General features: G+C 43.1%; 1 protein-coding gene across 1 annotated transcript in view; it reads right to left on the bottom strand.

Moving 5' to 3' along the window:
- wwox (WW domain containing oxidoreductase) overlaps window positions 1-21,358 on the bottom strand; it is a 207,507-nt gene extending 186,149 nt beyond the window's left edge. Inside the window, 5 exon segments of the mRNA XM_079502479.1 lie at window positions 2,261-2,367; window positions 13,484-13,653; window positions 15,625-15,682; window positions 16,312-16,376; window positions 21,144-21,358. Coding sequence (XP_079358605.1) covers window positions 2,261-2,367; window positions 13,484-13,653; window positions 15,625-15,682; window positions 16,312-16,376; window positions 21,144-21,250 — 507 coding nt within the window. The 5' untranslated portion in view covers window positions 21,251-21,358.
- Window positions 21,359-22,140: the final 782 nt, after the last annotated feature.

The following is a 22,140-nucleotide window of genomic DNA, read 5'->3' as shown; positions in this document are numbered from 1 at the left end:
GTCCAGGTGTAGCTTGGCATTTTAATATCATTATTTGGTTTTATTCGATAGGACTTTCAGTAGAGAGAGATTCAGGGAGTGACACATGCATGCAGATTTTTTCCCGCCGGGAATCGAACCTGGGGCACGCTGTCAGGCATCAGAGCCTATGTGGTACGCACCTTAATCACTGGGCCATCGGCGCCCCCATAATTAATTAATTATTTTGCATGTCATTATCTGCACAAATTGTAATTATTTTTGTGCAAAAAGATCTCAGAAGCTCACACCATGTGACATTGTGTAACGTTTGAGCTTGTAGATCTATTTTTGCTATATGGATACAGTTGTGCCTTAAAACATGTTTGAAAAGCAGTGCTGTGCAGCAGTACATTGTGCTGTTGATACAGTATAGCTGCATGCTGGTCCTGGCAGAGCAGAGCATGATTGGCCGGGAAGGATGTGCCCTCTGACCCTGCTCTTCCTTAACAGCCAGTGGCCCATTATCCGCAATGTGTGTGACCCTGCTATTATACCCCACTGTCAGAAGAAGCACTACATCTCTCCTCACCACTGCTATGAATGTTGGAGCCACCGCACGTACACTTACACTTACACACAGGGAAAGAACGCACCAAGGAGAGACAGAGAACGAGAGAGGGGGGGGGGGGGGGGTGAAAGAAAAGAGGCTATTGTGAGTAACGGCAGGCAGGTAGTTAGAGGTCAGGGGGGTCCCGCAGTATCGGGGACGGCAGCTCGGCTCCCTGGCAGCCGGGGCGGAACTCTGCGAGCGACCTGGAAGTAGATATGATGACCTTTTGTACGGCGGACCCCCCAAAATATAGCCTCTTATCAAAATGACCTTAGCGCTGGGAGCATGGGAAGCGAGAGGAGAGTCCATCCATCAACCTTAAGATTAATCCTCCCCGCTATTCTTCTCCCGAATCTATTAATAATGTCGCCGGAGGGGGAGAATTTTGCTCTAAAGATTTATTCTGATATCGTGACTTTTATTCATTAACCTGTAGTGTAGGCAGGGGGATTCCTTATGAAGGAAATGTGGTGTGGTGCTTGGGGAAGTCTTACTTTGTGGAGGACGCTCTCTTTGGACTTTTTAATGGCTCGATGGTTGCGACGGGAAAATCATTATGCACATGCCATTGTACTACAGGAAACAGTGTCATTCACTCACTCGGGCTCGCTGAATTAGTTCATTTTTTTAAGCGGTTCTAAACATGAACAGTTTTCCCGACAACGTCTCGGTTAATTCCAACGGGCGGAACATGCGTGGAAGGCTGAAAAATCAATTGGGACTATGAAATCCCGGCATTTAGATCAGAGCTTTTCCCCCTCGCTCATTTAGACAAAGAGGCCGCATTAATAGATCTGTACAGTGGATTTCACACTGCGGAGCAGCCCTGACAGCCTCGGGGCTTAGTTCAATTAGAGACTTGGGGGAGTTTAAACACCGCAGCCCTACTCTTACTCAAAGGCATTTGTCTCTCTCTCTCTCTCTCTCTCTCTCCCTCCCTCTCTCCATATCTGCACTGAGCACTCAGCTCTCCTCCGTCTTCAAGTCCCCCCCATCTCTGTAATCAACCCAGTGCTAATGGCTTATTCTTTCTGCTTCAGCACCCACATTTCACTTGTTTATTTTCCCACACTCGTAAATCTGGGGGACGCGTCACACAAGCACTGCGATATTAGAGCAATAATCTCAGGTAATTATCAGATGCCCTCTCCCTCCCTATACTCAGTCCCTCCCCTTCCTCGCCAATCTATAGCACCCCCGCCCCCCCCCCCCCCCCCCGCCATTCAATACTAGACCTCCATACCTTTTCCTCTGTCACTGAGAGGATAGCAGGCTTGCAGTTTCAGAACATATAGACAATGCGCAAGTCTGTGTTCATGTATTCAGTATACGTTTCCAGAGCGCACTTCACACCGAGCAATACAAACACAAAGTAGATCGGAAACAAAACATAATGGCTGTTCGAGTCAGCCGGGCTGGTTGAAATTCATTGAACAAGAATGACTCAGTCATAACTGCTAGGTGCAACAAGCAGTGCAACCGTTTTCGTTCGTTTCCGAAGTGTCATTGGCTTAGGAGGCAGCCAATCATGACTAGGTCGCTAGTAAGGTCGCTAGGAGGCAGCCAATCATGATATGTTATCCCTAAAGTCGCCACCAAAGTCGTCTTTACAGTCGTCAGTAGAGGTGGGTTCAAATGTAGTCCAGGCGCTTTTCAAGCACCTGGCAAATAGTTTCCACTGCCACTTACCCACTCCTGCTGTATGAGGCCGACCGCCTTGCCGGCCCGGGACAGATTCCGACACGCCAGGATCACATGCGCACCGTGGAGGGCGAAGGACTTGGCCGTCTCAAAGCCTGCAGTGTGGAGAGAGAGACAGAAAGAGAAAGTGAGAGTTGGGGGGGGAGGGGTTGGAGAGACATAGGCCGACAAAGACATGGTGAGGAAAGAGATGGCAAGAGCACAACGCTTTCAAGATTAAGCTATTTTTTAAGATAACTCTTGAGATTCTCAGGGCAGTCGGATCGGGGCGGGGGGTGGATTACAATCCCTATCAATTTTCCATGCAATTTCTTTCATTGAGGAAGAAGCCAGTGGTCTTGTGGAGAAACTTAATCATTTCTCTCTGAAGTGATGGTGCTGATTGAATTAATGTGGTTGCTGGGAGAAGTTCCCCTTCTTCCTCCTCCGAGATAAAGTTTGGGCGTCCGACCACAGGCGTGCAGGAGGTGTCGCTCAGTGTGCATGGGTTGAGTGAGCTTGGTTACTAATTATGTTTGTAATTATACGACGGCATCAATTATGCAAACAGCAGCCATTGTGGAGACGGGGAGTCAAGTGTTGAACAACTTAGCAGCCACGGCGTTCGTTCAGACTGAACCTTGGCGTTGATATTACAGGCACATCAAAGGGCCTCCGATAAGGACATTTCTCCCATCAAATGAGGTCCTCTGATAGAAGCAGGATTTATCAGTCCAAGACTATACTTCATGGCTCCATCCAAATCATACAAGTCACGATAAAACTGACAAAAAAATGAAGATGGAGGGAGAAGTTCATTTCTAAATTGCAACTCTAAATGGGTCATTTCAACCCGTAGGTTGAATTAATTTATGGGATTCTTCTTTTTTTTCTCACACATTATATATATTTTTATTTCCTCTGACATTCACTATATCCTTCAAACGTTTTGCAAAACAGTAAGGGCCCTATTTTGCGCCACCTTTATCCCTAAACTTTTACCATTTTGAAAAACAGGTTAAAATAGTTCAACTAGTTGATCTGCATTGACACGTTGTGAGCTTGTAGATCGTCTATTTGAACTATTTTAAATGTTTTTCAAAATAGTTAAAAATGGCAAATAAGTTTAGGGATAAGGGGTGGCACAAGATATAGGGCTAAGTCTACAATGGCACAGGAGCACAGTCAAAATGTTTCTAAAGCATTTATAAACTCTTACACAGTACAGACCCAGAAAACAAATATCATCCATCCATTTTTTGAGGTTTTTGATTTTCTTTCATAAATCTATTGAACACCCTTTACGTCTGTGTGTTGGTTAAAAAAACTTGATGGGGGGAAAGATACGAGGAGAGGATAGGTATCTGGTAAACATTTTATTGGCGGCAGGAAAGAAGGCTATCACAAGGAAATGGGGACAGAAGGAGCCTCCAACACAGAGTTGATTCAGGAGATACAGCTCATGGAGAAACTGGAGAAAATCGCCTGAGAATGCAGGAGGAACAAATGGAGGACAAATGGTCCAAATGGACAATATTTAATGACCTGAACATGAACAATGAGGGCATGGGGGAATGAGGAACAACAGAACATGTCTAGGAATATGTAAAGTAACATTTGATACGCATTGTCAATTTTATTTATTTTTCTTTTGTTTGTTTGTACTGTGTTTGTCTTTTGTCATTGTTTGTTTGTGTGTTCAAAAAATTAATAAAAATCTAAGTGATAAAAATATATATATATATATATATTGAACCAATGAAAAGTATTAAAAAGCACTTCAGTCAAAACCTCTTAACTCCATTGGATCCTCAAACTGTCTGTTAAAACACCTCCCAATCTCATGAAAGTAATTGACAATATATAAAGTCACAATACCAACTTTGATGAGGTAGTATCGCGTTGTTTTAAATATATATATATACAGTTTTATTCATTTCCTGAAAAGATTTGGAGTTAGGTGGTTTCTCCCCGACAGCAGAGATATGTACAAACACATGCAAGCCAATACACAATACACAGACGCACAGAGCGGGCGTCGTGCCCTGATTGACAAACCAACGCATACGGCTAAGTGATTGTGGCGACGAGGGTCTGAGGCGGCGGGCGGCACAGCAGGCGGGGGGTGTATCAGACGGTGGATTAATATGAACTGTAATTAGATTATACGTCTTAATCTGATTTTCATTAAGGAACGGAACTGGGAGGCCTAATTGTGAGGGGAGTGTTAAGGAGTAATATCTATTAAAACTCAAAAATTGGAGCGGGATCGGAAGCCCTTTCTGACAAGTGAAGCATGGAATTAAATTATATGACACCTTATTAGGTGTAATGGAGGGGACTGCAGCTGTGTGTGCAGAGATCGTTTCGCTCGCGAGAAATGGAAATGAAAATAAAAAACAACACGATTGAGAAATCAGCGGTTTCAGCTGCTGAGTGCACACACACACACACACACACACACACACACGCACGCACGCACGCACGCACGCACACACACAGTAGCTACCTTCAAGACACAAATTCAAACTCAACACAAACACAAACCATATAGTTAGAGAAAATTAACGAAATGTGTGGAAAATCTGCAAAAAAAAATGCTTTTCACTAGCTTTTTTCACAAATGTGTCTACTATAACAATATAAAAGGCAAAATTCCAAAAAAATCATTACACTTTAAGTAGCATGTGACATGTCAAACTATTGGGTTTTCATGATGCTGAATCCATTCCAAGCATTAGTTTTGCACGAAAATACTCCTTGGGCTAAATTCGGCCATAGCCAAATGTGCCCAATTCATGTAAAATGGAGTGTTTTTTGTGCAAATCTAATGCTTGCAATGGATTCAGAATCATGAGACCCCCTATAGTTTGACACATGCTACTTAAAGTATAATGAAAATCTGTGAAGAAAGCTAGTGGTAAGCATTTGTTTTTGCAGATTTGCCACACATTTCGCTAATTTCCCCTTAATTAATAGAAATGCCCTGCTCTCCAAAAATGTATTATTTTCACTATGATTCCATACAAATAATAAAAGAGTAAAAGCCCTCTCAAATGTTTTGGAAGTGTGTTATAGTATTGCCCTATTACATTCATTTATTTATTTATTTATTCTCGAAAGACATTGAGGTCAATCATCCTCCTTTGCAGTGTCGTCGAGACACACATACCTACAGCAGCACATTCTAAAATGTTACACATCAAAACAGCAAAAGTTATAAGGGAGAGAGAAAAAAACTGGATTCCAAACAACGCCATAAGTTAAACAGTGATTATTTCATCCTCAGTAAATTGAACAAGAATACTGGCTGCCTAGTAAACATCACCTCGCACTCTCTCACGCTCACTTGTTGTGTGTACAAACCATGAAAGTGAAATTAATCGACACCAGTGTTTTCCATAATAGAGAACAAATTAGAATATGGCAGCGACAACAACAGCAGCGACGAAGCCATGTATTTCCAATGACAAATAACAAGGGCTTGACATTAATTGTGAAATAACGAGAGTGGCGTTGCTGTACAGAGGCTCCCCCCCCCCCCCCACCCCCATGCCTGTGTTGCCGGTAAAGAGGGGCCATGCTGAAATGAGTTCCTGGTCAGGTGTACAACAAAAGGGAGCCTGTTTCACCGTCGCACGCTGACGCCGGAACATGACGAGAGGTCACTGCAGGGTTTCTGTTGCACACCGGCGGATCGACAGACGCCATGAGCTGTTTTACAACACACGCTAGGCCGTACGGTAGCTGTAATGTTGGGCCTGGAACAGTCCTCAAAGCTCTTTGTCTCCGTCAGACAATGGCGAAGTCCGTGCACAGTAGATATGAGAAAAAGAAAGGGAGAATTCTCTACACTTTCAAGTGTCAACCCCAGTCTGAGTGTAGACATCTGGCAGAAGTGAACGCACAGCACAGTCCAGCCTCACCGAACCATCAAATCACGCGTGTTTTGTAGTAAAAATATATACAGTATATATATTTATATACAGTAAAAAGGTTCCACAAACTGTTCAAAATGTATTCTACTGTATTGTGTAAAAAATGGGTGGGGAAAAAAAATCTCCATTAAGCAGTGAATGCTCTTCATGGTACATTAGGATCCTGGCCCTCCTGATATCCCCAATAATGAGTGTGATTTAGTGATTTCACGCTTTGTTTGTCCTCCCCGCCCCACCGACCCTCCCTGGATCCCCGTCGTACACAGGTGTATTGGCTCGACGTAATGAGATCATTACCAGCCTCGTCAGGGAACGTGTTTATTTGGCAAACGGAGCGGCCGCCGACTCTCTCTCTCTTTAACTTGATCTGCATCCAAAGAGGCATTTAGCTAAAATAAGCCCAGTACATGTGGGCAAAGTGAAAGTCAATTTGGATCATTACAAGACCTATGGGTACACATGTTTTGGAGCATTCCGCACCATAAACAGACATAGCTGCCTAAATATCACATATCCACCTCAAGGCACCATTGGCTTGAACATGTATGTAACATGAGTTTATATGGTCAAGTTATACTATTCTCAAATCATTACGATTGTTACTTACAGCATTCTAAAAATATGGTATCTGTGATATCCCTGGGAGCTATGAAAAGATATGAATGAACATGGCCATGTGGAAACAGGGAAAATGATCTTATGGCTTCCTTTTTCATCAGCTGCTGTTCTTTAAACCAAATTCTCCAAATAGACTAATCACTCCTATGGGTTGTTGTGTTCTTTTTCTGGTGAAGGGCAAGTCTTTTTTTTCCCTCCTTGTGTCAAAAGTAATAGTTGTTAAGGTGGATTGGGGCAGTAAGTATCCCACCATTTCCACACAGGTGAACTAAATCTCTCCTAAATTGGGCCTAGTGATACCTCAGTTCTGGCCTGCAATGCTACCCCCGCTATAGGATCCAGGCTCTATCCCTCTAGACCCCAACAACACTAACTCCTGAGTGTCTCAATGATGAGTACACCTGTTCCTGCTGCTGCTGTGAATTTCCAGACCCAAAAGAACATCCCAGCTTTGCAGGAGCACCTTCTAATTCCTTTCCATTAGTTTTAGAGGAGGGGCGTTGTCACCCCCCCCAAAAGTGGAATGTATGGTCAGTAATTACAGAGAGAAGTATAGAGCTGTTCCGGACGAGAGGAGTGGCTTTATACCCCATGTATCTCAGTCCCCCCATTCTCACCTTCCACCACTGTTACCGCACGCGCACACGCACACGCACACACACGCACACACACACAAGCAGAAAAACCATGCACACTATAGCACACAAGGCCAAATATACACGTGTATAAATATACGTACCATATATATTCTGTAGACACGCACGCACACAGACAGTGTGCTTGTGCGTACAGACACGTCGTACATCTCCAGAGTGCGAGGGCTATTTTCATCACTGCCATCAACCCAACCCAACCCCCCCCATCCCCCCCCCCCCCCCCTTCATGTAACTTTTGTCCCCTCATCATCTGCAGACTGTAAACTCGATAGGTCTATAAACTACTTGACTACACACAATAACCCGGCGCTACCCCCTTTTCATTTTATTTCACTCACACAGCCTTTGAGCACATATATGTATCCCATCCTCTCTTAAAGCACTTCACTTCTATTATATTAGAGCTGTAATCATTATTGAGCCCTTCTTGGCCTCCAGCGTTAACACTCTCCTTGCATGTTACACCGTGGTTTGGCTCTGCATATAGCCAGTTTCATCCAAGGTTAATAAAGTTGAATAATTTGACTAACCAACCATAACTGGTTCTCATTACGTAGCCAATAAACACATTCATCAGCGAGGACACGAAAGAAAAAGAAAAGAAAAAAACCTGTCTCTTCGATTTCCTCGCTCGCTCAGTTACAATAACATAACCTACCATCGAGGCCACACATGCACGCATGCACACACACGCATCCGCACACACACACACACACCCTGTCCCACCACGGCAGACACATGAATGCTGCAAATATAAACATGGACACACTCCGGATGTCAGCTAACCCGCTGACACTCGCAGACGCTCAACACACACACACACACACACACACACACACACACACACACACACACACACACACACACACACACACACACACACACACACACACACACACACACACACACACACACACACACACACACACACACACACACACACACACACACACACACGCTGCATGCCACCCTCACCAGGAACATCTTTTTATCCATCTAATTCCTCACACTATGAATAATGCATCGTCCCTCCTCTTACCGAGGCTGGGGTTTAACGCATCGCCGCGCGGGGTCTTTAAGGGGGTCCTTATTCATAAACAGCGGTGCAGTAAATACCAGGGCTTTGCAGCCAATTTAATGGCAGTTATGCTTAACAAATCTCCCTCAATCTAATGATCAGCCACAAAGCCAGGCTATGGGTTTAATCTGCACACAGAGGCTCGCTCCCCCCCCCCCTCCCCGGCTCCGCGACTCCTCACTGCATCTGCTTACTAGATCTCTCCATCCAGAGAGAGAGAGTGCACAGGCCTGACACCTAATCCACCCGAAACAACAGCGGGATCAAGGCAAACATGGGACGACTGGGTTAGTCTTTTCATGAATACGAATAACATTCGAAAGTCCTAAACCACTGCTGCGGGGACAGGAGTGTCTTAGAGATACTGATGGCGACGGGACATTACGAAGCACTCCGTCCCCCTATAATACTCCTCGCTATTCCCCATGCCTGGCCTGCCTAACTCTTTCTCCGCTTCTTATTCCGACACCGGCCTGGCCTCCACCCAAAACAAAAACACAGTGTGCATTTACACTATACCAAGGAAGAGGTGGAGGGGTTCAACACTGCGGGTCGATCTCTGTCGATTCGAATGCATGGTTGCTGAGAGAAAGGGTTGAAGATATATATTTTTTTTTAATGAAATTCTGAACATACCGTAGAACTATATATGTACAGGACATGAACATACCGTAGGCCTATATATGTACAGGACATGAAACATACCGTAGGCCTATATATGTACAGGACATGAAACTGAATTAAAATAAGAACATTCCACTGAGCAATAGTGGGCTATTAGACGTCTAAAACCAGGCTATAACTGGTCTAAAGGTGAAGGTTCTTTAGCAGTCTAGGCTTAGTAGTTGATTAGCTGTTTTTTAAACGTCTATATAAGACTGTCTATATTTTAGTGTTTTTTTAAACGTCTATATATAGACCGTCTATATATATCTGTCGAAATTACGTTGTTTCAACATCTAATCTAAGCCTAGACCGCTAAAAACTTAGACCCGTTATAAACACTTTTTTAGACAGCCATTTAGACGTATAATAGCCTGATGCACAGTGGGATATATGCAAAACAATATATATGCTGTTAACAAATGTTCTTAAAGTTGGCTGAGCCAATTCAGCCGTTGTCACCACTCGATGTTTTTGATGACGACACATCCCAGACACATCGTTCTTTTTTTAAACGCAAGCCGATGTTAGAAAGACCATGTCTCAACATTATTTTTTCCGCTTGCGTGCATCAGAAATATTGATGGATTACTTGAATAGCATGAGGGATATAAGGTGTGTCACACACACACACACACACAACACACACACATCTATTTGTAACTCAAGAGAGTGTACAGTGTACAAATGTAACCAAATGGACCAGGTACACTCTGAGTAAACTGTTCATTTATTTTGCACAGTGTGTGTGTGTGTGTGTGTGTGTGTATATATATATATATATATATATATATATATATATATATATATATATATATATATATATATAGATGTGCCAGCATGCGTGTCGCCCTGCTAGAGACACAGAGGGTCAGCATGTTAGCCCTGACCACTACTCAGCACACGTTACGCTGACAAAATGGCACCTGAGAACCGTGGAGACCGCGGCGAGTCCCCTGACAGCTCAACGTATACACGTAGCAGCAGCAGGCGGGTCCCACCAGAGCAGTCACAGCACCGCAAATATAGCTGTGTGTGTGTGTGTGTGTGTGTGTGTGTGTGTGTGTGTGTGTGTGTGTGTGTGTGTGTGTGCTAACAAAGCACAATATAAATATAGCTTTGCCTCAACAAAAAAAAATATATATATATATTATCTTTAGAGAAGAAGTTCTGCTGAATGCAACATTTTTTTATTCCACCGACTAATGTGGAAAAAAAAGATAATCATGCAAAAACAAAAAGGCTAATAATAATAGATCCTGAGATTCTAAATGTAGCCGTTTTCTCGTTGCATACCTGTGTGTGTGTGTGTGTGTGTGTGTGTGTGTGTGTGTGTGTGTGTGTGTGTGTGTGTGTTATATACTGTATATAATAATTATTTTTTGAGGGCCCCTCCTATGTCCAGCTTTTGGTGTGTGTATTCTGTGTAACCCACATTTTGCCTGACACAAACATTAAATGCCATGGACAATGAATAGACAATTTTGAGTGTAACATTGCGTAAACACAAACATTGATGACGAAGGTGAGGACGCAACTTCTGATTGGCCGGAATGAGATGATGTATGATGATGTACGATGATAAGAGTGCCCCTCACTTCACACGGGTGTGATTTTTATTTTATTCTTTTAAGGGAAAGGCAAAAGTGCACTGGGGTCTGACACCATGAAAATGTCCCCTTTAAGGCCATGGACCCTTGGCCAGTAAATAAGCTGAGAGTTAGTTCAATGGAGGGGAATTAGGAGCAGGGCAGGAGTGGGTAATGGGGATGGATGGCAGGCCTGGGCCAGGGTCAAATCTACTCAGAGATCAATGCAGAGGTACAGGTGTACAGCCACCAGTCTACAGGACTGAGAACACATTTAGACCGAGAGAGACAGACAGAGAGAGAGAGAGCGGGGGGAGACAGACAGACAGACAGACATAGAGAGAGAGAGAGAGAGAGAGAGAGAGAGAGAGACAGACAGAGAGAGAGAGAGAGCGGGGGGGAGACAGACAGACAGACATAAAGAGAGACAGACAGACAGACAGACAGACAGACAGACAGACAGACAGACAGACAGACAGACAGACAGACAGACAGACAGACAGACAGACAGACAGACAGACAGACAGACAGACAGACGGAGGGGGGGGGGGGGGGGGAGGGGGGGAGGAAAAGGGAAAGGGGAAGGGAGAGAGAGAAGAAAGTGGAGTGGAGAGAAAGAGTGAACACAAGCGGTGATCGTTCATTCACATTATAACAATTAAAAACACTCTCCAGGTCGGTACTGGTATTTAATTTACAAAAGGAGAGCGTGGAGAGGAAGACTAATGTGTGGAACACGGCACAGTGATCACATGGGCGAGACGAGCCACAGTCCTGTCTCGCCTTCCAGCGCTATTCCAACCAAGCATCAAGCCTGGTCACAAACCCATACACTATTACATTTCATGCATAAATAAACTCATATTATGCATTTCACATTCACGTGCATTAAGAGCTAAATTAAGAGCCTGAAATGGAAATTTGCTTGTTAAATAATGGTCCTAGGATCTCTATTACTAATAATAATTTAAAAGAATGTTACACATTTCCAGTGGAAGAAACATTTATTTACAAGGCTAGGAAAATAGATTTGAAACTGGAACTGAAGCACTGTTGATGTCATTAAAATTCTAAGTGTGTCAAACCAATTGGCATAAGCACATTTCACCGGTCGACCACTGCAAAGGCAAAGGAGCACGCTAGTAATGACATTTACTATTGGCATACTGTTAATTATGGTAACTGCATATTTAACTTCCACTGCTATTGGAGAAATAGATGTGATTTTCTATCATGTTAAATATTTAATTGGCACAAACATATAATACACATTTCTGTGTTCTAAACCATGTTTCCATAATTATGCTGATCATTTGAGGATATATCATTTCAAAATATACCATAGAACAAATGTTGAATTGATTGAATTTATCAAGATTTCAATCCATAGTAAAAAAAGTAAAAAATAAAATAAAATAAAAGATTATATTGTGTGATTATAAATCCTTCTTGTAATGATCCACATAGAACTCCTCTGCCCTCTTGTGGTCAAATCCAAATGCTGCTTTTCCCTACCCTCTATAAAACTGTAATTCATCTTTTTTTAACAAAAGACTATAGCAGTTTAGAAGATTCACTTAAAATGCTTTCCTGTATGTAATGAGACTGGATGCAGTGTTTTAAAATGCTCATGAATTTACAGCCAGTTCATTGCAAGTTGCAACATGGTTCTACTACAACATGAATATTTTTGTAAATGACCACATTGAACATTTTACACATACACTAATTGTAATTATTTTGAAACAACAAAGGGGTTGTCCAAAGAACAGGTACAACGTGTTGTTCAGAGGCTACCACATGTTCTTTCTGACTAAAGTAAACACATTAATCATCGGTGTGTGCGTGTGCAGCATTCATTAATCACATGGTGCGCTTCATCAAACGCAATCTGACTGACGAGCAAATCCTCCGCCTTTGTTTCGTGAAAAATACAAATGGAGAGAACAAACAACTGCTAACAACTCACTGTTATAAATAATCGGCTGGCCATAAAAGGTCCCATATTATAGAGTCATCCAGGTCAGCGAGGTATTTAAGAAGTTCACACAACGCCCTCAATCTTCAAACGGGGTCCCCAGGCGCTTGTGAATGTGAATGCTGTGGTGGTGTTGTGAGATATACCATCCACACAGCCGTTACAATGTCCTCACAGTGCTTGGGACAAAGGATTTGAATATAAAGACAATTAGTGATTTTATGTTTGTTTGATTCCTCTCAGCGCTGTCGTTATTCCGTCCCCGAACAAAGCGGCTAGTCTGAATTAATGGCCTCTGCTTGTGCTAATTCACCCTAAATAAAAGAGGAAATACATTTGTTTCCAGACCATTATATACTGAGCCATGCATTTGCTGGGCAGAAATGGACACCATTCATTACAGTTAACAATGACATCCAATTCAGCCCAGCTAATGAACTTCAATACGATCATGTTCGGTATTAGTGAGTGATTTGTTGAGCCTAAGTGTATCATTTTAGAGGCTAATGTTGATGAATGCCTGGTTTTAGAGGGATAATATGGGGACTCTGCTTGCAGGGGACAATAACAAGGCACTTGTCAGGCGCCCCAAAAAGTGTAGCGTAATACCACATCACCACCTAGTGGCTCCACTATGAAAACACATTTTCCTGCACCTAAAATATTTGCTATATAAAAAACAATGACTAAAGTGGGACACTTGAAAACTCACCAATCCCAGAGTTTGCCCCGGTAATGAGAACCACCTTGTCAGAGAGGTCGCGACCTTGAAGGATCTCTAAGGCCGAAGTGTTTCCATCGTAACGCTTTGGCTTCAGCACAACATCCTCCACTGTGAATGCCTGACGGGGGTCAAAGTAGGTGGTCCGCTTGTTGATGTGACTGAGAATAACAGAAGAGGAAACACATCAACAAACTTCAACAAAAAATTTGATTATTAATAACAAGCAGAGCAGAATCCTGACTTCGGCTTGTCCAGAGCACACAGTGAATCAATTCCTCGACAGCAGTGGTGCACTATAGCGCTGGGTCACGGCCCAATCACAGGAGATATCCATTGAGTCAGGTATCGCCATCGTGAACAACAGTAGAATGGCACTGTGCAATTACATGAGCCAAGTAAGTAATGCAAAAGATGTTACACATTTAAAGAATCTGCATCATTTATTTTTAAACATTATGAGCCAAATTGACTGTTTACACCCATATTTTGGGTGTAAAGGAGTTTTCCAAACTTCCCATGTTAGTAGTCTAGAATAAAGAATTCTAATGACATGCATACAGCAAGCTTTAGTCCCATCTAAGTTTGCATCTGAGCAGACTTGAAAAAGTCTGGCCCGCCGCAAAATTTGTGGGAAGTTTGTTATATTCCTTTACACACAAAATATGGGTGTAAACAGCGTAGTGAATTGGACCCTATGTTTTTAAACTGAATCATAATGTTGTTTGCTGGTATTAGTGTGTCGCTGTGGGCCCAGAGCCACTGGTGGCTATGGCTATTCTCTATGGGGAGAGAAGCTAGCTGAGGGGATATTTCAGCACCATGGACAGCGACTGCAGCTAGGTAAGGTGGCTGAGGGAATCAACAGGGCACAAGCTTAATCAGTGTGAACTGGGAATTGTTACACTTTACAGCTGTGTTAAGGTGCTGGGTATTGTATGGCTATACATTTGTATACATGTTACTGTAGCCTACAACGTGAAAATGGTCAAATCTTTCACGTGATTGTGCGATTAAACTACTATCCAAATTATGTCAGCCGATGTATGCTGGTGCAATGTTTTAGTTAATAATTAAGCAATGGAATGATTTTGTCATTTATTCTATGATGTGGACATTTTTGTCTCAGATGACACTATGTGGTGGCCGTTGCCGTACTGTATGTGGTTACCTTTTTAGCCACTAACCAGGCAGATTAAGAGAAGGGAGAGTTTAGGGGCCCTATTTTCATCAGTGCCTTCAAATAGCCAATCTACAAGCTCACAACGTGTTGATGATCGACTAGTTGAACGATTTTATTTGATGTTTTTCAAAATAGTAAAAATAAGAAGATTAGGGATAAGGTGTAAGGCATCCCAAATCTCCCCTTATCCCTAATGTTCTTTGAAAAACATTGAAAAAATTGTTCAACTAGTCGTCGATCTACATCGATACGTTGTGAGCTTGTAGATTGGCTATTTGAACTATTCAAAAATGTTTTTCAAAATAGTGAAAAAAAGAAGAGAAAAAAGAAGTTTAAGGATAAGGGGTAAGGCACTGACAAAAATAGGGCCCAAGGTATCAGTCTCCTCTGTGGAAGAAATGTTGAGCTTAAAGACTTCACACTCCCTCCCCGTTCACCATTAAAGACAATCGATGGAGATGATCGACGAGCCAACCCTCTGCCTCTTGTGTGATTGTAACTCTGTGCATGTTTGTTCCAGGCAATGCTGACATGTGTAACGCGGCTAACGAACGATCTCACAGTCCAATATGCCACAGGGAGGAGGCCGGGGAGGCGGAGGGAATTTGAACGCTGTCATCTGAACAACCACTGAGTCAGCTTGGCATGCAGAGAGAACACAGAGTAGTGACTGCTTAAAAGGACCTCCTGATTGAATTGTGGGCGTGAGTGAGTTAGCTGGCAGCAAATGAGAATGAAGGGAGTTGACGTGGAGAGAGACAGCTGATTTAAAGGAGCAGAATGAATTATAAAATACCTTCTGACTTCCATGTCTCAATGAACTATCACTGTGCTGGTTCGCTGGATATGTGAACTCTAGACTCTGACTCTAGATGTGACTCTAGCAGCCCTATCTTGTACTGAAGTGGCTAAAACGCACTATTTGAGGATTTAGCAAACTGAAACTTACTCAACATAGATGATCTGCCCTTTGTCATCAGTTTCTTGCTCCCATCCATATGGTAAATCTATGGGAATAGAAATACATTGTTTTAAAAGGGTAAATGGCATCAATGCCCCTTTGTCAGTATGAATCAGGAGTACAAATGCATCCACTGAATGGACACAGTATATAAGCCATGGATGCTCAACCATGTCAGAGTACATTGAAGAAAACGTGACATAATACCAACAGACACTTAAATCGCTGAAACATAAGCCGAGTCATACACATAATTTATAATATAAAATCATACTATGCTTCTCAAAATCTGATCAGTCGCCAAATGACAAGAAATAGCAATACTTCTATGACTTCTAGGACAATCTAAATTCCTCATTGGCAAATGGGCCAGACATAAACATATACTGTATACATGTGAGTGCCGTTTTATTACGTTATGAATTTAAGACTGGATACAAGACGGATTATACTCTGAGTGTGGTGTTTATAAACAGATTTCTGATATAGTTCGATGTTTTCTTTTTCAATTAATGTAAATTGTTTTTAAGGATTGAGACAAAAACAAATATTTTTCATCTATTCAAGACTTCCCGGGATGAGTAATTCATCAGGGTCTCCAACTAAAAGGTTTGGGAACCATTGATGTAGTGCATGGTGACATGGGGAAGAGAACAACCAGAAAAAGAACCAAACCTCCAGCACAGCGTTTCTTCTTCCCGGTCTTGGGGTGCTCCCACTGTGTCTTCATCTCATCATGGCTGCACATAGACAGAGGAAATAGTGGTGAGGAAAGGTCAGATTACAATTGTCACAAAACTATGCCAGATGTTTGGGTCCAACTCCAATGCTGAAAAGTAATATAAAACAATTACTGTCAACAAGGAACTGCCCAAGATAATGAAAACTAAGTAGTAATACACTTGAAGACATATGCACCTAATTAGACACAATAAATTCTAATACTAATAAATAATATACTAATAAATAGTGATTTTCATGGACAGGATCTCGAGGCGAAATCGTGGCAGACCCTCTCTGCCACGATATCGCTGGGTGAGCGAAGGGTTGCTTCACTGCATTTTGCAGCTGATGTGGTCATGATGGCACCATCGGTCCAAGACCTTCAGCTCTCACTGGACCGGTTCGAGTGTACGGTGGCATGGATAAATGGTAAATGGTGCATTTATATAGCGCCTTTATCCAAGGCGCTTTACATAGATTGTGCATTACATTCACTCGTTCACACACACACATTCATACACCGATGGCAGCGGAAACCATGCAAGGCACCAACCAGCACATCAGGAGCAATTAGGGGTTCAGTGTCTTGCTCAAGGACACTTTGACACTAACTCTGGGGGAGCCCGGGTTCGAACTGGCAACCTTGCGGTTGCCATCCGGCCACTCTACCCCTGGGCCCTGAGCCACCGCCGCCGCTGGGATGAGGATCACCATCTTTAAATCTGAGGCCATGGTTCTCAGCAGGAAACTGATGGATAGTGCAGTCCAAAATATCTCGGGGTCTTGTTCACGAGTGAGGGGAGGAAGGAAGGAAGTGAGAAGGAGATCAGCCAGAGAATCGGAGCGGCAGGGGCGGCCGAAATTAGTTTTCTCAGACGGGAGGCTGGCATCTCCCTTAGAGATAGGGTGAGAAGTCACGCAAGAGAGACTCGGAGTAGAGTCGCTGCTTCTTTGCTTGGAAAGGAGCCAGCTTAGGTGGTTCGGGCATCTGGTTAGGATGCCTTTCGAGCGTCTCCCTAGGGAGGTCCTCGATGCACGTCCCACTGGGAGGAGACACCGGGGCAGACCAAGGATCAGATGTAGAGATCATATCTCTAGACTGGCCTGGGAACGCCTCGGGATCCCCCAGGAGGAAGTTACTAATGTTGCTCTGGAGAAGGAAGTCTGGAGCACTCTGGTGGAGGCTGGAGCTGTTGTCCCCGCGACCCGACTATGGCATAATCGGTTGAAGATGAATGGATGGATGGAAATACTAATGCTATAACGTTACCCGTAATCCATTCAGATAATATATTCCTTTTTAAAAAGTTTGTATCTAAATCTTGATTGTTCAATTAATTGAAAAAAGTTATTTCTAGAATAATCGCTAACAAACTAATCGATAGTTGCAGCCCTAATGTGAACACCACTTACACTTACTCACCAATAGTGGTGCTTGTCACACTATTGCACAACTGTATCTCTGAGATGTACTGTAGGTGGATGAGCTCTTATCCTTATGCAATAGGCTGAGGATGGCAGTGTCAGATAATTACATAACTTAGTTGTCAGGGACAGGGTGGTTGTTTATGCACTCATTTAAAGAGTGAACAAGACCGGGGAGCTTGCACTGCCTGGAGGGGACCCATGGGTTCCCTCCAGGCAGCTGCTGCAGCAGCACTGGTGAATTCTGATACTGTCTAAACTCTAACAGTGTGTCTGGCCAAAAAAATATAAGATAAATAAAAAAATGGGACCATCTAATTATATAAAGGGGTTAATGCAGTGCTTCTCAACGTCTTTAACAGACTCCCAGTTTAGTATGCATTAGGCCACCGACTGAGTGTACAGAACTGTGAGGGTACCTGCCCCTACGGGTCCCTCTCTGCATTTTCAGAACCAATGGGTTAATTAAATAGATATCTACTTTAATTGATAAATCAGGTGAGGCTTCAGCATGATAAAACAAAACTGAGCTCAAATCAACCTTGAAATCTTCAAGGTGTCTAGCAATCAGATGTACAAATGGATGTACCAAGGCATCCATGCCCCCACATCTGCTTACATCTATCTTCTATCTATAAATGCACCATGTCTCTGTACGTCTGTCTGTACGTACGTGTGTACGGCTGTAATCCACGTAACTCGAGAACCGTTTGCCCCACCCACTTCAACACACACGTTCCACACCCCCACAGGGAGTGCAGTGCCCGGTGTCGAGTCGGTCGGACCCATGGTTGTCCAGAACCGCGACAAAAGGCCTCTGCCCGGGCTCTGGACAGGGCCCCTGCCCAGGGTCCATATATGGAGCTCCATATTTGGGCATGCCTGACACAGAACTCCATATAGGAATAAAGGGACACAGAGAGATAGATACAGAAATCTCCATATATGGGCATAAAAGGGACACAGACAGATGGGTGGAACTGGTACTCTGACACGGGTACAACGGGTATTTGCATAGCCGGGTGGGGCATGGATCTCCAACTTCCATCGTTACCGACTCAGTGCTCTACAGCCGGGCACCGGTCTAGTGAACCTAATGGAGGCTATAGAGAGAAATACTTAAAAGATGCAGTTGTGATGAGAGGGGGCCATACGGTATGTGTGTCAGCAGGCAGTAACAATATAATGAGTTCCTCTGCACAAGACAGATGTAGGGAGTCAAAGTATGTAGGGTACAACCTTTTTAAGGTCTATGGGTACAACGTTTTACCTTTCGTTTGACATCCTCTGCACAATGGGGAACGAATTAGAATGTGACTCTGTAAAACGTAGCCCTAGAATAGCTGTGGAAAACTGTAGGCTACATACTTTCATGTAGCTAGTGTGAGCACAGACTCATCGATGACGTAACAGGCAGGTGTGATAGACAAATGAGGACACAGCGATTACCTGCATTGAGTTCAGGTGGTGTAGGACACCACTATAAAAGAGACACTTAGTTGTTGCACGGGATTGGAGCACACACCTTGTGAAGCGGCACTCTGGGGACGGGAGGGGGGGTGTTCACAAGTTATAGTCTTGCCGGCGGCGAAGACAGTTAGTGAGGGGGAGCTAGCTGTCTTGAGTCAGCAGGAGGGGAGACCAAGACCATGACCCTTGCGGTCTCCTGTATAGTTAGTTAGGTGGGACTTTATAGAGTGCACGTTCACCTAGCCCCTCTCGGAACCCTACGTAAAGTTTTCTGACATTTGGATGACTTTACATAGGGTCCCTCTCCAGTTCGTAAGCCCACAATAGGACGCAGCTGTACATAACCTCTGTTGCGGCCGTGCTGCGCTTTTTTGATGGGGGTTAGATGTTTCAAAAGAAGCATATAGGAGCTATAGGAGACAACGGAATTTGAGAATTTTCCTTTGGCGCAGAAGCCGTTAAGTATTTTTAATTTTGTTTGTTTGACCGTTTTGGCAGCTCTGAAATTCTCTCTTCCTTCCTTCCTTGACTTCCTTATTGACATCCCATTGTACCGCCTCCAGCACCGACATTGGCTAGCTGCGCGTCCCTACGTTCCTGCCTCTGATCTGCTCTGTCGCAGCTAGCCACTTAATGGCTTCTGCGCCAAAGGAAAATTCTCTGACGTTTCCGTTGTCTCCTATAGCTCATATGCTTCTTTTGAAACATCTAACCCCCATCAAAAAAGCGCAGCACGGCCGCAACGGAGGTTATGTACAGCTGCGTCCTATTGTGGGCTTACGAACTGGAGAGGGACCCTATGTAAAGTCATCCAAATGTCAGAAAACTTTACGTAGGGTTCCAAGAGGGGCTAACGTTCACCTTGCTCTGCCGACCTACTACAGTGCGAGTTGCTGCCTGCTCTCGCTCGCAGACTCAGACTGAACGCTGTCACTGTCCGCATTGCCACGTCGTCCAGCACGCATCTCCCAGGGAGTTGGGCGGCATCACACACTAAGGGCCGATTCATACTCCTATTATATTATTATTTATTTTAGCATTATAATTAACAAAGATCGCTCAGTACATTAATGTACATTGTTGTCTCTGTGGTGCTTCCAGGTTCTGATATTTATTCCTACTGTTTGTAGAACAATAGAACCCACATTTATTACACTATTATAGCCCCTTTGGGGACGGGACCCATGTAACTGTTCTGTATTTGGGACGTTCCAAATTCAGAAAAAGGTAGCTCTGATCCATAGCTCTAATCTTTGGATTAGAGCTATGGGCCAGATCTACAGAAAAGGAAAACAAAGGGTCCCGAAAGGGGCTAATGTTAATATAGCCTGGCTACAGCACAGCAGCCATAGATCATAGTGGTGGCGGCAAAGTTGTAGTGCTGCTGCATGCGTGTGTACTATTAGCGAGTGTAGTATAGTACTATACTAGCTCTGGTCTGGCATTAGAGCTATGGGCCAGATAATTAGTAGTATACCAAAACTGGAGTATGTGCCAGCTCAGTACAGCTAGTCAGCAGCTGTTGTCATCTTCATTTCATATCCATTTGAAGGTTCAACTTCACTTCTAGCAGAAAACGTGCATTTTGTAAAACATCTCCACTTTTCCACGAGTTTCACACGGACCACATTTCCTCCAGTGAGGACAATACACTGAATATAATGCCTTAATTGCGGTTGGTGTGGCGTAATTAATGACACCTGTGCTTCCATCATGTAAAACTCAAGAAAATCTCAGACTATATTACACAACCTAGGCTATTACACTACATCATGCTAAAGTTCCTGTTTTTTAATTTGTACTGGTCTCTTTTACTAAACTAAGTAGATCCTTATTATTGTGTTAATGTCACTGTTATGCTGCTTAATTTGAGCCCACCGTTTGCTTACTTTGCAAAATAGACCCATCCGTCTTTCGTAGACCTCTCTTCCCATCCAGGAGGCAGTTCATCTTCGCTATCAGTGTCGTCCATACCGGCGTATTTTAAAGCTGCCATAATTTGTATTTGTCACAATAACAACGGTGGCACAAAAGCACAATTGAGTCTTAACGTTAGGGTGAAGGGAGAGGGGATGCAACTGTCAAAAATCCACATTACACTAATCTCGGCACTTCCGCAATAACACGATGACGTTTGCCGAAATGCTTTTAGGGAAATGGAGGCAAAGCAAAGCCAGTGCTCCACACATTGCAATGAATAGGCTATTATAATGATTTATATATATGTATATATATATGTATGTATATACATTATATGTATATATGTATATATATATATATATACGTGTGTGTGTGTGTGTGTGTGTGTGTGTGTGTGTGTGTGTGTGTGTGTGTGTGTGTGTGTGTGTGTGTGTGTGTGTGTGTGTGTGTGTGATATTTATTAACAGTTTGCACTCAATACAAAAAACTGAGTGGACGACACCATTACACTTGTTTACAGTAGGGCCCACCATTTTCAATTCATCAAAACATTTAGAGACGTACAAATATACACAACTATAGTCAAAACAGGAAATCATCATAGAGGAGGTAAAAAAGGAAAATAAACATAGCTATATTTAACCTATCAGCCTATAAAATGCAAGCGTATGCAAACACACGAGACAGAAAAAACGACAACTTTAGTAGGCCTATTTGTTGGGATGATGTACGTTGTTGTCGACTTTGTCGACGGATTGCAATTTAAGACCATGCTCCACCAATCAAAAAAGTTGCAAGTAAATAAAACTTGTATTAAGAGTTGTAAAATGTTGTTATTACGTAGCCTAAAATTTAGACTCTCGTAGATGTAGGCCTATTTGATCGATTCTGACATTTTCAATCCTCTCGTAGGTGGAAATTGTCAGAATCGATAAAAAATAAATCTACGAGAGTCTAAATCTTAGG

The sequence above is a fragment of the Electrona antarctica genome (assembly GCF_951216825.1).
Source record: "Electrona antarctica genome assembly, chromosome: 5".
Classification (NCBI taxonomy): domain Eukaryota; kingdom Metazoa; phylum Chordata; class Actinopteri; order Myctophiformes; family Myctophidae; genus Electrona; species Electrona antarctica.
Note: the sequence above shows the minus strand (reverse complement) of the source record. Positions and strands in the feature narration are given on the sequence as shown.